The 13,664-nt window shown below is 46.7% G+C and overlaps 1 protein-coding gene across 1 annotated transcript; it reads right to left on the bottom strand.

Moving 5' to 3' along the window:
• Positions 1-12,031: 12,031 nt before the first annotated feature.
• On the bottom strand, positions 12,032-13,459 carry LOC142445963 (lysine-specific demethylase 4D-like). Its single transcript, XM_075547808.1, has one exon. The coding sequence runs from the start codon at positions 13,457-13,459 to the stop codon at positions 12,032-12,034; it is 1,428 nt and encodes a 475-aa protein (XP_075403923.1).
• Between the last annotated feature and the right edge of the window lie 205 nt (positions 13,460-13,664).

Here is a 13,664-nt window from a genome sequence, read left to right as displayed (position 1 = left end):
TCACTCATCGCCTATCTTGCTATGGCTTGATTTTTGGTGCATATTATTTTCTCTACAGATCTATCTAGATAAGATAGACTGGATGAATAGTCTGGAGGAGAAAACAAGGGGACCAATGGTTCTGGGGGGACACGGGAGAGGGGGAGGAGGGGGTAAGGAGGTGGCGCTGACCAACCCAGGGACAGGGGAGCAGCAAGTGATCCAAAATCAGTGGCAAGGAGGGTGTGAGAAGCCTGGTAGGGACTCAGCAAGGACAATGTAACCAAGAGAAATTACTGAAACCCAAATGAAGGCTGAGCATGGTAGTGGGACAAGTGGAAAGTAAAACAAAATAGAGGAAAGAGCTAGGTGACAAAGGGTATTTATAGAGGTCTAAAGACTGGAATGTACATATGTAAATATATTTATATAAGAGTTTGGGGAAACAGATCTATGTGCATATATTTATAGGTTTAGTATTAAGGCAGCAGATGGACATTGGGCCTCCACTCAAGCATTTACTCAATGCAAGAACGCTTTGTTCTATTAAATTGGCATTCCAGGATGCACACCTTCCCAACACGATTACTGAAGAAAAATGTGTACATAAGCAAATGTGGTGAAGAAAGCTGACAGTGCCCGGCTATCAAAAGATATAGCATCTGGGGTATTAAGGCTTGAAGATAAACAAGCGGCCATCTAGCTGAGAAGTATCAAAGCCCACATGGAAGAAGCACACCAGCCTGTCTGACCATGAGGTATAGAAAGGACCAGATATCAGACATCAAAGAACTAAAAATCATATCAGTGGGTGCCCACCTTCCTGAAACAATCAATGAAGACAAATGTGTGCATAAGCAAATGTGGTGAAGAAAGCTGATGGTTCCCAGCTATCAAAAGATATAGTGTCTGGGGTCTTAAAGGCTCCAAGATAAATAAGTGGCCATCTAGTTCAGAAGCATCAAAGCCCACACACTAGCCTGTGTGACCACGAGCTGTCGAAGGCACCAGTTTATCAAGCATCAAAGAACAAAAAATCACATCATTGTAAAGGTGGGTGAGTGAAGAGTGGAGACTCATAGCCCATCGGTAGCCAACTGGACACTCCCATACTGAAGGGCTGTGGGGAGGAGATGAGCCAGTCAGGGTGCAGGGTAGCAACGATGAAACATGTAACTTTCCTCTAGTTCTTAAATGCTTCCTCCCCCCCCAACTATCATGATCCCAATTCTACTTTACAAATCTGGCTAGATCAGAGGATGTACATTAGTACAGATAGCAACTGGAAACACAGGGAATCCAGGACAGATGACTCCTTCAGGACCAGTGGTGAGAGTGGCGATGCCTGGAGGGTGGAGAGAATGTGGGGTAGAAAGGGGGAACTGATTACAAGAATCTACGTATAGCCTCCTCCCTGGGGGATGGGCATCAGAGAAGAAGGTGGGGGAGACGTTGGACAGTGTAACATATGACAAAATAATAATTTATGAATGATGAAGGGTGCATAAGGTAGGGGGGAGTGGGGAGGGAGGGGGAAAATGAGCAGCAGATATTAAGGGCTCAAGTAGAAGGCAAATGTTTTTGAGAATCATGATGGCAACATATGTATATATTTTTGACACAATGGATATATGTATGGATTGTGATAAGAATTGTACAAACCCCCAATAAAATGATTTTTAAAAAAGAAAATAATTTGCAAGGCAATGAATGTGCAGATGTGCTTTACACAATGTATGTATGTATGGATTGTGATAAGAGTTGTATGAGCCCCTAATAAAATGATTTAAAAAAAGAAAGAAAACGTTTTGAGAAAGATGATGACCAAAAAAAAGAAACTAATTTGCTGTGTGTACTTTCACCTAGAACACATTTTTTTTAAAGTAATTAAGTCCGTAGTGGAGATGACATGGAATGCAGAGCCAGAGAGGGAAAGGAGTGTGAGGATTCCATGCAGTTACCAACAGAGAGGGATTCCTCCCAGGCCTGCATCTCGTGGCAGCCCACGTGGGAATCCAGTTCAGCCGCATGGACCGCTTTCACAGGGGCCTCCTCTGCAGACACTCGAGCCTGTAACTCCAGGGAGAACAGACCTCTCCACCATTGAGTGCCAGCCCAGGACTGATGGATTGTGCTGTTGGTCAGCAGCGTGTCGTCTTTCCAAAGGCATTTCGCCTAACCTACTGCTCTGAGGCTGAGCCTACACAAGGAGCCCTAATGAGAGGCGGGTTCAAAAAACCCAGCTTCTTCATCACAGGGTCCCACCGTGGGCATTTGCGCAGACACCCAGAACCTCACGCCGCAGCCTTGGCTATGCTTTTAAGAGAAAGGAGACGTCCTTTCTGAAGGACATCGCAGCCCCTGATGAGGAGGATCACATGGGTCTTCGGGGAAGCTAAGTTTCTCTCGATCAGGGCCAGCAACTTTGAGACAGAAGAGACAGCACCCTCCCTCACCACAATTTAAAAATTATCCGAGAGTCATAGATTTTGACAAACAAAGGAAATCACCATTGTCTGAATAATATCCTTTAAAATTTTTATAAATGGAACTATGATAGTTTTATTTTCAGTTTCAGTTTTACTTTAAAACCACACGTATATACCAACATGGCCGCATAAGGCTTACGAGTTGCCGTTTGTGGACAGGACAGGCTTCCCCAAGTCTCGATTCTTCTCTGCAGAACAGCCCAGGGCTGGTCTATCTGCCTTACCCCTTCATGTCTGCAGTCACCCTATTCTGCCGCCGGGGCTGACTGGAGGAGGAGAGCCAATCCATGCCTCTCGGTTGCCTTGCTGGTCCAAGGAGAAAACAAAGGCTTCACGGCTTACGCTGCTTCACAAAAGCGCACGCACACACACACACACACACGGCTGGTTTCACAAGCTCTCACTGTCCTTGTAGAGCTCCGACTCCTCCCCTGGAAGTCTTCTTTGGACGTGCCCCTCGGTGCTGGCTCTCCCATGAACCAGCTGCTGTCAAGGGAACTGAGTCCAGGTGATGCCAGGCAAGTCGGGCAGGGCAGGGCAGGGCTCCATTGGGTTTTCAGTGGCCAGTTTTCCAGGCATTTCTTCCAAGAGCCCTCTGTGTGGACTTGAACTTTGGGCCTTTGAGTTAGCAGCCCAAGACATCCTATCCAGGGCTCCACTTCCCCCAGAATCAGAGCTCTGTTTTTTTCTCCCCCAGATAGTGTATGGATTTAATAGGCACACCTGCCCTCACTCCCGCCACCTGCTGGGGAGGAGTGGCTGTTACAGTGGTGTCAACATTCTGGTTTCCTTGTTGGCAGTCCCGCTTCATGTGTGTTGAGGTTTCATGAAATGAGTCTGTTTGTAAAAATGTTGACATTTCCTAAATGACGGGAGGAGATATCAATATTGTTCAATGTAGATTCTGAACAGCACCATCTTCTCACATGGTTTTAAATGAGCAAGTCTCAAACCACCACCTTTGAAGGCATATCCTGGATATAGCTGACAATGCTGGCTATCCTTGTGAAAAATGCCGTTATTGGACACAAAAGGGCTAATGTAACAACACCAACAAAGCCTGGGTGCGTATCTGTCCAGCCCCCCACCAACTCTAACTTTAACTTTTTAAGTAATTATGACGATGAGACCTCTCCCAGTTTGCCATTTCATTGTGGACCACGTCCTGGATTCAGCAATTTCTGAACAAGGGAAATGGCATGTTTCAGTCAAATCTTGGATGAGATTAGGAAGAATCATTTTCCACAATCAGCCCTAATCTACTTCTATCATCATCCCAGCAAGCAGAGTCCAAAAGACCCCCTTCCCTTGGCTAGTAGCCCTCAGATTGCTGTCATCTCACTGAAGGAAACCATTTGGCTGGCTGTGCAAACACACACAATTCTATAAGTTCCTCAAGGCTCGGAAATGGTCACTCCCTCTTGCCTCACATTAACATCTTTAAAAAAAATTTCCCCAAAAAATAAAAAGCCAACTTTGTTTCAACTCTATTTTCATTATAAAAATGTTTCACATATGAAACACAACCACAGCAAGAACAAAGGTGGGGTATTAAGTAGGAGCTGCCCCTTTGGGATCAACCCCAACGTGAAGCAGCATAAACGGATGGGCTGGCCCTAAGCGGTTTCATCCAACATCGAAGTCAATGCGCACCAGCTTCCCGATCCAGTCTCCCGAATCACTCCTATCCAAACCTCATTTCACCTTCGGTTTCCCAGAAATTGAAAAGCTTTTGCTGGAAACTGCGTCTTCAAAACTCTTAAGGTAACAAAATTAGCAACTACTTGTAGCTCATATATAGGTGCCCTGGTGTAGTGGTTACTCATTGGACTGCGAACCTCAAGGTCAGCAGTTCTTAACCACCGGCTGCTCCAAGGGAGAAAGAGGGGTTTCCTGTCCAGCACTGTGGTCTCAGAAGCCCCCAGAGCAAGTTCTACCCTGTCTATAGGGTCACTGTGAATTAACAACGGCTTAATGGCAATGACTTTGTGTTTTTATTTTGGAAGCCACCTTGACTGTGGTCCTGGCTCTGGAGAGTAGTTTGTAAGTTGACATAAAATTAAAGCAGAAAAAAAGTTTCAAGGTAAGGATCCAGAGAGATATTTAGTCAGGATAAAGGAAGATGGCAAAACTCCAGCAAGATGTCACTTAATCATTTACTCCAATACATTGAATTGACTGGTATCAATGCTTAATGGAGGAAGATGAGCTTGATGGAAAATCCAGAAATGAAGTAAGCCTTGAATCTTATCAAATGATGCTGACTTCCATATAGAAGATTAGATAAGAGCAGAGCACAAATTGACAAGTTGGATTTTAATACTGGCTCTAATATTTACTAATGAGACCTTCTGCATGGTAACTTTCCTCTGCTTCGTCGATGGAAGGAGAATAATACATACGAGCAGAATGGGGAGATTCTAGAACGATTTCAATATCATATGCAAGTAGAATTTTGCTGAAGGTCACTACGAAATGGTAGCAACAGTGCATCAGGAAGTTACGCCAGATTCCAAAAGGACAGAGACCGAGGGATCATAGTTGCGTAGTATTAGTATTGACTTTGCCACGGCTTCCAAGGACCCTCCCTGTGATAGCTGATTGTGGGTGACATTGAGAATGACACTTCCAGGACTCAATTGTGCCCTACATGGGTCTTTGGCACAAAAGAACAGGATACCGCTGGCTTAAACTCTGGAGCGGTGTGTCAGGGTTGCCTTCGCTCACCACACTTCTTCAGTGTGTATGCTGAGCGAATCGTCGGAGAAGCTGGACCATATGAAGAAGAATGGGGAATCAGAACTGGGGGAAGAATGAGGTCATATGCAGATGACACAACCTTGCTTGCTGGACGCCAAGAAGACCTGAGGTCCCTACTGATGAAGATCCGAGACAACTGCCTGGGTGAGTTACACTTCAACCTAAAGAACACAAAAATCCTCAAGGAAATCAGTAACCATGCCGAGAAACAGAGAAAGCCTGACGTTGCCCAGGACGTCATCTCAGTAGACGCCACGATCCAGGCTGAAGGAAGCAGCAGTCCAGAAACCAAAGCTGCTGCCCAAGGCCTGTTGCCAGTGTCAAGAGGGCGGAGAGAACTCGTGGAAGACTTGCAGGCCCACCGAACGCCAGCCGCGGCCCGGAGGTGCAATTGCCTCCTATGCGTGTGAGAGCTGGGCCAGGAGCGAGTAAGGACGTGAGAAGAATTGATGCCTTTGAATTGTGGTTTGAAAAAACCGACAAACAAATCTGTTTGGGAAGCAGTACAGCCAGAATGCTTCTTAAATGTTGAGGGTGGAAAGACTTCTCTAGTAGTTGGAGCTTGTTATTAGGAGGGAACAGTGTTTAGAGGACACCAGGCCTTAGTCAAGGTGAGGATCAGTGCAAAGAGAAGACCCCTAATGAGACGGATGGGCTCCGTGGGTGCAGCAGTTGTGAGGGTGGCGTTGCAGTGGGCAGCATTCTTGTCCTGTTGGACAGAGTGGCTGACGGCGCCTGACTACAGTGGGGTTCATGCGATCACACTGAAAATAGTCCATGGTTGATCTTTGCTGCTTCTCCGTCTTGACTTCATAAATTTCATTGGAATACCCCTACCTGGAGCCATCTGCTTTCTTTAAAAAACAAGCAAACAGAATAGACTCGCTCTACACATAGAAAAAACTGCTCAGAATAAAGCGTATGTTGACATTTCATTGCGTTTTGAATATTTGAAACTGTATGTTCATTTTTTCTTGTTTTCTTTTTGGTTGTTTCAGGTGAGAAACTGTCTCTTAGTTTTCATTTGTACACCTCTTATTCCTCTTATTCTGAGTTGGGTTAAGCATGGTTGCTTTATTTTTTTAAAATAATTTTATTGGGGACTCTTATAGCTCTTATAACAATCCATATATCAATTGTATCACACATATTTGTACATATGTTCCCATCATAATTTTCTAAACATTTACTTTCTGTTTGAGCCCTTGGTATCAGCTCCTTTTTTCCCTTCCCTCCCCACCTTGTGACTCCTTGATAAATTATAAATTATTATTGTTTCCATATCTTACACCAACTTCTGTCTCTCTTTACCCACATTTCTGTTGTTCATCCGGAGCAGGGGGCGGGGCAGTTATGCATTGATCCTTGAGATCGCTTCCCCCTTCCTCCCCTTTTCCACCCACCTTTCCCCTACCCTCCTGGTTTCACTACTCCCATTGCTGTTCCTGAGGGGTTTATCTGACCTGGATTCCATGTGTCCTGAGCTCTTATCGGTACCAGAGTACATGCTCCAGTCTAGCCAGAACTGAAAGGACTGGGGTCATGATAGTGGTGGGTGAAGGAGCCTCAAGGAACCAGAGGACCATTGTGTGCTTCATCAGTGCTATACTGTGCCTTTGTTGGTTCATCCCTTGCTTGTGATCCTCTGTGAGGGGGTGTCCTATCATCTACAGATGGATTTGGGGTCGGTCTCTGCTCCAACACCCCTCATTCTCAACAATATGCTTTCTTGTTGTCTTGGGCCTTTTGATGCCTGTTGCCTGATTCCATGGACACCTCGTAATCGCACGGGCTGGTGTGCTCTTCCATGTGGACTTGTTGCTTTGCTGCTGGAAGCGATTCTTTAGGCTGTAGTTCTGAGTGAAGATAATGACCCGCCTATGTAGACAACTAACTCATTTATCAGGGACTTTCCTATAGAGCAAGCAGGTATGACAAAAGCAGAAAGCAAAGTTATTGGTAATATTCCTTTTTTATTTCTTTTCTTTTTAGGTTTAGGGTCAGGGTCAGGGTGAGAGTTAGTGGTAGACTTAGGGTTAGGGTTAGGGTTAGTGCTAGACTTTTAGGGTTAGTGTTAGGCTTAGGGTTCGGTAACATTCCTTTAGAGCAAGCATGCATTGCAGGGTATGGTAAATTCATCAAACTGCAATGGCAGGATTGATTATAACAGCCTGGTTAACGAAATAAGAATATTAAGATGAATTGTGATATCCTGATTACAACATCAAAAGGAACAATGTAAAGAGTAGTCAAAAAGGATAATCAAAAGGAAAAATATTAAAGAATAATCAAGATTAATTACAATGTCCTGATCCCGGGAACATAAGAATGCATTCTCAAATCACCAGCAGTGATTTTTGAGATTGTGGAGAAGGGAAAGGGGGAGCAGGCAGGTCCTCTAGCAGTTGACCAAATGGAGTTTCTTTGGCTGGTCTGCTGATGGGTGATTTGGTGGTTCCCATCATTTCGCTTCTGTAAAGAGGGCCATGATCAACATAGGTGTCTATGTTTATATTTTGCTTCTTACTCCTTTCGAGCACATACTGAGTGGAAAGATGGCTGGGACATCTGGCATTTCTGTTCCCACTTGTCTGAGAAGCATATACAACTTTCCACTGTGGGGACACAGTTTTGCGATCCCACCAGCAAGCTGTGTGGCACGATCTCTCCACATCCTCTGAAGCACTTAGTATTTCCTGCATTGCTGTTGGTAACTTGGTGCCATCAGTGTGAGGCGATTCTCGTAGTTGTTTGAGTTTGCATTGCTTGTATGGCTGGTGAGCTGGAGCACATCTTCAATGTTTGCTGACCTTGGGTGTCACCTTGGGAGAATTGTCTATTCATGTCTTCTGCCCGTTTGTTGATTGTATTGTCTTTTCTTATTGCAGCATTACAGTTTTCTAAATGTCTGAGATTTTCCCTTTTTCTGAAATATTATTGCCAAACATATTTTTCCAGACTGTGGTTCTTTGCTTATTTGGTGAGGAAGCTTTTGGATGTACATACAAGTCATATTTGTAGGAGATTAAAGTGCTCTGTTGTCTTCTCCTTTGGGTACCTTTCGGTACATGTTGTAATGTGTTTATGCCTCACATGAAGGCCCTTAAGTTTACCCCTATATTTTTAAATGATGATCTTTGTAATTCTAGGATATATGTTTAGATCTTTTGTTTGTGTCTGAAACTAGCTTATGTATCACAAGATAATTTAAGTTAGTTTTGATTTTATTTTTTCTCCTTTGATAACCAGATTTTAGGCCTGATGGGTAAGGCATCTGGAGAGTTTTTAAGACTGTGAACCACTTTTTTTCCATCCCCCCCCCTCCACCTTTTCGTGGTGGCATATAACATCTACAAAGAAATACGTACTACGTGAGGTTGTACAGCGACTGGGGCCCAGTCAGCACCCGTCTCCTGCCCCCGGGTATGGGGTTCAGTCCTTTCTTCTTCCCCACCCACCTACACTTGCGCCTTGTCTCTTTCCTCCCAGCCCCAGCCCCGACTGTGGCCTTGTCATGGTCTTCAAAGCGTGTTCTACTCATGGGAAAACCATGTTTCCCTTTGTAATAATGGTGTCCTGAAACAGTTACCTTCATTTTGCTGAGCAAAATGCCTCCTCCAATTTTGTCCATGTCATGAAGTGTTTGAAAAGCTTGTCATTGACTTTTAAGGATGTTTTTAAGGATATCCCATTGTGTGTGTGATTGTTTGCATCTTTGTGCAATTTAAGAAACTGCTCTGATAAACATAGTGCACTTGTGCTTTGTTCGGTTCTGTGGCTGCATGCAAGGCGGAATCACAAGGTATCCGTATGTGTTTGCTGAAGGAAGTGCCATATTGCTTCCTACAGTGGCTGCAGTTCTGCAATCCCACCAGCAGTGTCAGGACATTCCAACCTCTCCATATACTCTCCAACACTCATTATTTTGCTTTTAAGTTCACTAAGAGAATCTGTGGGAGGTGGTTGCTCCCCGTTGTTTTAATTTGTATTTCTCTTATGATTAATGAACTTAAGCATTTCTTCATGATTGTTGGCTGCCTGGATAGTAAATTATTTATGTCTTGTGCCAATTTTCTTCATTGGGTTATTTTTCTTTTTAAGGTGTTTTCAATGGCTTTTTTTTAGACTTTTATCTATGCACATGGCTCTGTGGTTGGAGAACTATATGGCAGTGGCATGGTTGGTGACCCATCGGGCTGCTAAGCACAAACAAGGGCAGCAGTGTGAAAGCACTAGGCCCGCTGAGGGAGAGGATGAAGCTTTCTGCTCCCATAGGAGTCCAGCCTCGGAGACCCCCAGAGGCAGCTCTACCCTCTACCCTGCCCTGTGGCGTGGCTGGGAATCTTGACTCTGCCATAGGTTACGTAACACTGGCATTTAGTGCAATACAAATGGCTTCAACGCGTTTCTTGGAAAATGCCAATACATATTCATTGTACTTCCCAGAAACTTTTTGAAGCCCCTACTTACCTGGGTACTGTCTATACTAAGATTGAGTTTTGTGCATTAATTTTCTAACTCATTGCACAACTAGGGGTGGTAGTGCCACAGGGGCTAAAGCACTTGCCATGTCGCTGTAGCCAAAAGGTCGATCGGGACCCACCAGCCAATACCTGGCAGGCAGATGTGGCAGTTATGTCATACTGTTGTTTCATAACAGTGCACTTGGGCAGATATATCATGATGCAGCCATCCTCCATTTCCCCAGAACGGTGATTTCGCACACCTGCTGGGTCTTTTGAACCTAACCATGTGGGAAATTGAGGACTGGGTTTTGAGAGTAAGTAAAAAATATTGCTATAAGATTCATAGAAGTCTTTATTAAACAAAATCATCAAAATGCACCTTCGACCTAGCTCTGAAGGGGGTGTTCGCTGAAAACTTCTGGATTTCACTGTACACCATTCAAAGCGGCCCTTGTAGCACAGTTGAGAGTTCCTTATACATATTCATGGTGTTTTGAAACAAAAAGGAGCCTGCAGGGGCTAGATAAGGCCTGTAGACAACAGGAATTTCTTCTAAGATCACTCTTCTGCCCTTAAAGAAGCAGCAGGCATGTTGTGGCGATGATGAAGACGAAGGCAGAGAACTTGTATGCAGCCTTCCTTTGATGACTGAGGCATGTTTAATGCCAACCCATTTTCTTTGGCATAAACCCGTGTGTGCGTGAACTAAAACCCGAGTAGTACATTTGACTTGCTCCTGTGTACATGTACACACACACAGACACACACACACGCTCAGAGGGTTTCAAAATATTTGTGGAGAAAAAGAATTTTAAGAGCTAGCACAGCCAAATAAATAATCACCAGTGATATTATTTATTTTATGAGTCAAATGGTAATTATTTGTGAGTCAATTGGTCATTTTGTTGAAACATGACCTACAGGATTCGTTTCCATCAAAGTTCAGTTCAAAATAGCTCTAGCGGTCCTATAAACCTGACCTTTTATGATTTTTTTCTGCAATATTCTCCCTCCCACTGTACCTTGGAAATCTGCTGTGGCCCATTCAGAATGGTTAATGCGGCCGTCCGGTACAAGCTTCTTAGGTTATCTCAATAGGTGATGAGTCACTTTCTTTACATATCTCTCTTATATAATTCTGCTTTTCACAATATAATTTACGGTGTTTTATTCCCCTACTATACATACACTAAAAACAACAAATCTAATAAACACCAGTACAACATCTCTGAGCCCTGAACTGGCTGGCAGACTCCACTGGTCAGAGGTTCTAGTCAATTCATGCGCAGTGGCCTGGCTGGTTGAGTGATTGTAAGAAGCTTCTGAAGTAGCATTGGCTATGTAGCAAGCACCTGGGTCAGTGTCTCCAAAGCCCAGATGCATTTTAGAATGAAGTCAATGCCTCCCTCAGATTCCCAGCATCATCCAATGTTGGTCCCGACAACTGGTGGGAGGCGGGGGGCAGGGGGTTGTCTCTAAAGTTTGGCAGTTTGAACCGACCAGCTGCATGCCAAAAGAAAGACCTATCAATCTACCCCCTTACAGAGTACAGCCAAGAAAGCCCAAGAAACAAGCCTACTTGTTCAGACTTGGGATTGCCACGAGTCCAAATAGACTGGACACACACATCTAAACCAGGGAGCTATCCTGAGGCTGGCATCCAAGTCTTGGTACATACAAAACACACACAGAGAAGGGTCCAGCAGTGGTCTGAGGGTCCCTGGGAAGTACTACAACATCCTAGTGTAGCCTTACCATTGGAGAGGTCCACTTCAGTGGCCACTGGTTGTCTTGTCATATTAGGAAAAGGATCAGGCAGCCTAGGAAGTTGCCCTTACTAGGAGATGAGGTAAATGGGCCTCCCTTGTGGGGAGAACCAGCCCGAAGTTGAAGCTCAGCTGGGAGCGCTTGTTGGTCCTGAGGATGGCCGGGTCCGAGGTACAAGGGACAGGATCTTCTATTGACCTGGGCTCGGAGGGTAGCAGTCATCATCAGGACCTGTGAGGTGCAGCTACACCCACTGGATTTGTCCCCAAGAACCACAGTCAGTAGATTTGGGGAACTTCAATGTGGGCAGAACCTTAGAGGCTTAGGAGTGGTCTTTGGCAACAACTTTGGGCAGGACCTCAGCATCACTGGCGAATTTTCTCCAAGACTTGTCAGTGGAAGGAGTCATCAGAACACAGTCAGGGAATGGGCCAGGATGCATCGGCGAACCACCATGCAGTGGGAGCTCCGAGGGTTGGCAATCAGGGTCACCACAGCACCTGGATACTTTAGCAGGATTCTGGGGTCCAAGACTCGGAGGTGCAGTGTCATCTAAGGAAGGTCCTTTCCCTAGAAGGGGCTGAGTCTTTGGGCCGAGAACTGTCCCTGCTCTATGCCTCCTGGCCCTGGCTTTGATGGGCTGCTCCTGCGGGCCCGAGGAGGCCGACCACGACGTCTAACTGGCGGAGGCTGGAGATGCTGGGCAGGGAGATCTGGGGTCCTGGGGGCCAGGTTGTATTCTGCGGGACTGTGGGTGGTGATGGCGGCTGCACAGGCTGAGTGAGAGCTCACGGGCGCAGGGCGCACGAGGACTCGACGGTTGGGACTCCTGCCCACAGGCAGAGCGCGAGGGCAGCGCGGCACCCTGCAAGGCCGGAGGACCCGCAGGCCCAGCTTGGCTCGACCAGGAGAACGGACCTCCTTCCAGGCTCGCAGCCCCGGGCTGCTGGGCGCTGTGGGCTCCGCGTGGTCCATGACGGCCCGGTCCTGGCCCCGCTTCCACAGCTCGTAGCGCTCGGGCTGCAGGATGCGCACGAAGACGTCCATGGAAAAGGAGACCCTGGCCTCCCCGCAGCTGCACTGCGAGGCCACTTTGCCGTAATCCACCCAGCGCGGGGTGGCGAAGTTGATGGCTTCGGCACAGTTGAAGCCGTGGTTGAAGCCCGCGTGGTAGCCGTAGGGGAAAGTCACCATGAACTCCCCGGGCTCCTGGGTGACCCGCCCAAAGGGGATGCCGTTCTCCCTGAGCACGGTGGGCGAAATGAGTGCCACCTTGTGCCGCAGGAAGGCCGCACAGCTCCGCGAACTGCCCGGGAAAAGCTGCCTGGCCAGGCGCTCCAGGCGGCCTCCGTGCTCCGGGGGCACCGCGTACCACGTTTTGGGCTCCCCGAAGTGCAGGTAGTTGATGCTGTACAGGTCCATGTCCTCCGTGTGCCAGGCGAAGGTGGTCTTCCACATGCCGAAGTACAGGTAGGGCGTGTTGACGCCCTCGATGACCACGCCGCACTCCTGCTCCAGCAGGTCCTGGACGGTGCCCAGGTTCCCCAGGTTCCAGTGCTCAGTGCTCTCGTCAAACAAGGAGCCGCTGATGTCAGCCCCGTAGATCGGGGCGTCGTACAGGCGATTCTTCCAATACTTCCTCTCCAAGTCGTCAAAGTCCAGGTGCTGGGGGGCGCGGTACTTGTCACTGTTGGCCAAGTGGCGATACTCCCTCACGGTCATGGCTTTCTTCTTTTTGTGGTATTGCGTAAAGACCCCAGCCCGCCCGGAGGCCACCTGCTGCAAGGGCGCGGCTATCAGGATGTCACTGATGTCCTCGTAGTTCTGTCTGGCTCGCCATTCCTTGGGAGGAATGATCTTAGCCACGCCTGCTCGGTGTGCACCTTGGGATTCCATGTGGGCAATGTATTTGTCGAAATCTTTGAATTCTTCCATGGTTGGCTGGAATGTCATGATCCCACAACTCAGTTTCTGGGCACCACCACACTCAATCTTCATGGCTGCAAAAGAGTAAGCTGGAGCTCCCCCACGGTTTAGGTATATTCTAGATACCCAAGAATGCTGCAAGTAATTGTTGAAATCTTTCTTTCTAAATCTGAAGTCATGTGTTGATCTGTCAGGCAACACAACAGCTCAGACTCAAACTTTTCAACAAGTGTCTCCAGGTTTGTTGATTCACCGGTAAAAGCCCCCTTTGTCCAGC

Source organism: Tenrec ecaudatus, chromosome 4, assembly GCF_050624435.1.
Source record: "Tenrec ecaudatus isolate mTenEca1 chromosome 4, mTenEca1.hap1, whole genome shotgun sequence".
Lineage (NCBI taxonomy): Eukaryota > Metazoa > Chordata > Mammalia > Afrosoricida > Tenrecidae > Tenrec > Tenrec ecaudatus.
Note: the sequence above shows the minus strand (reverse complement) of the source record. Positions and strands in the feature narration are given on the sequence as shown.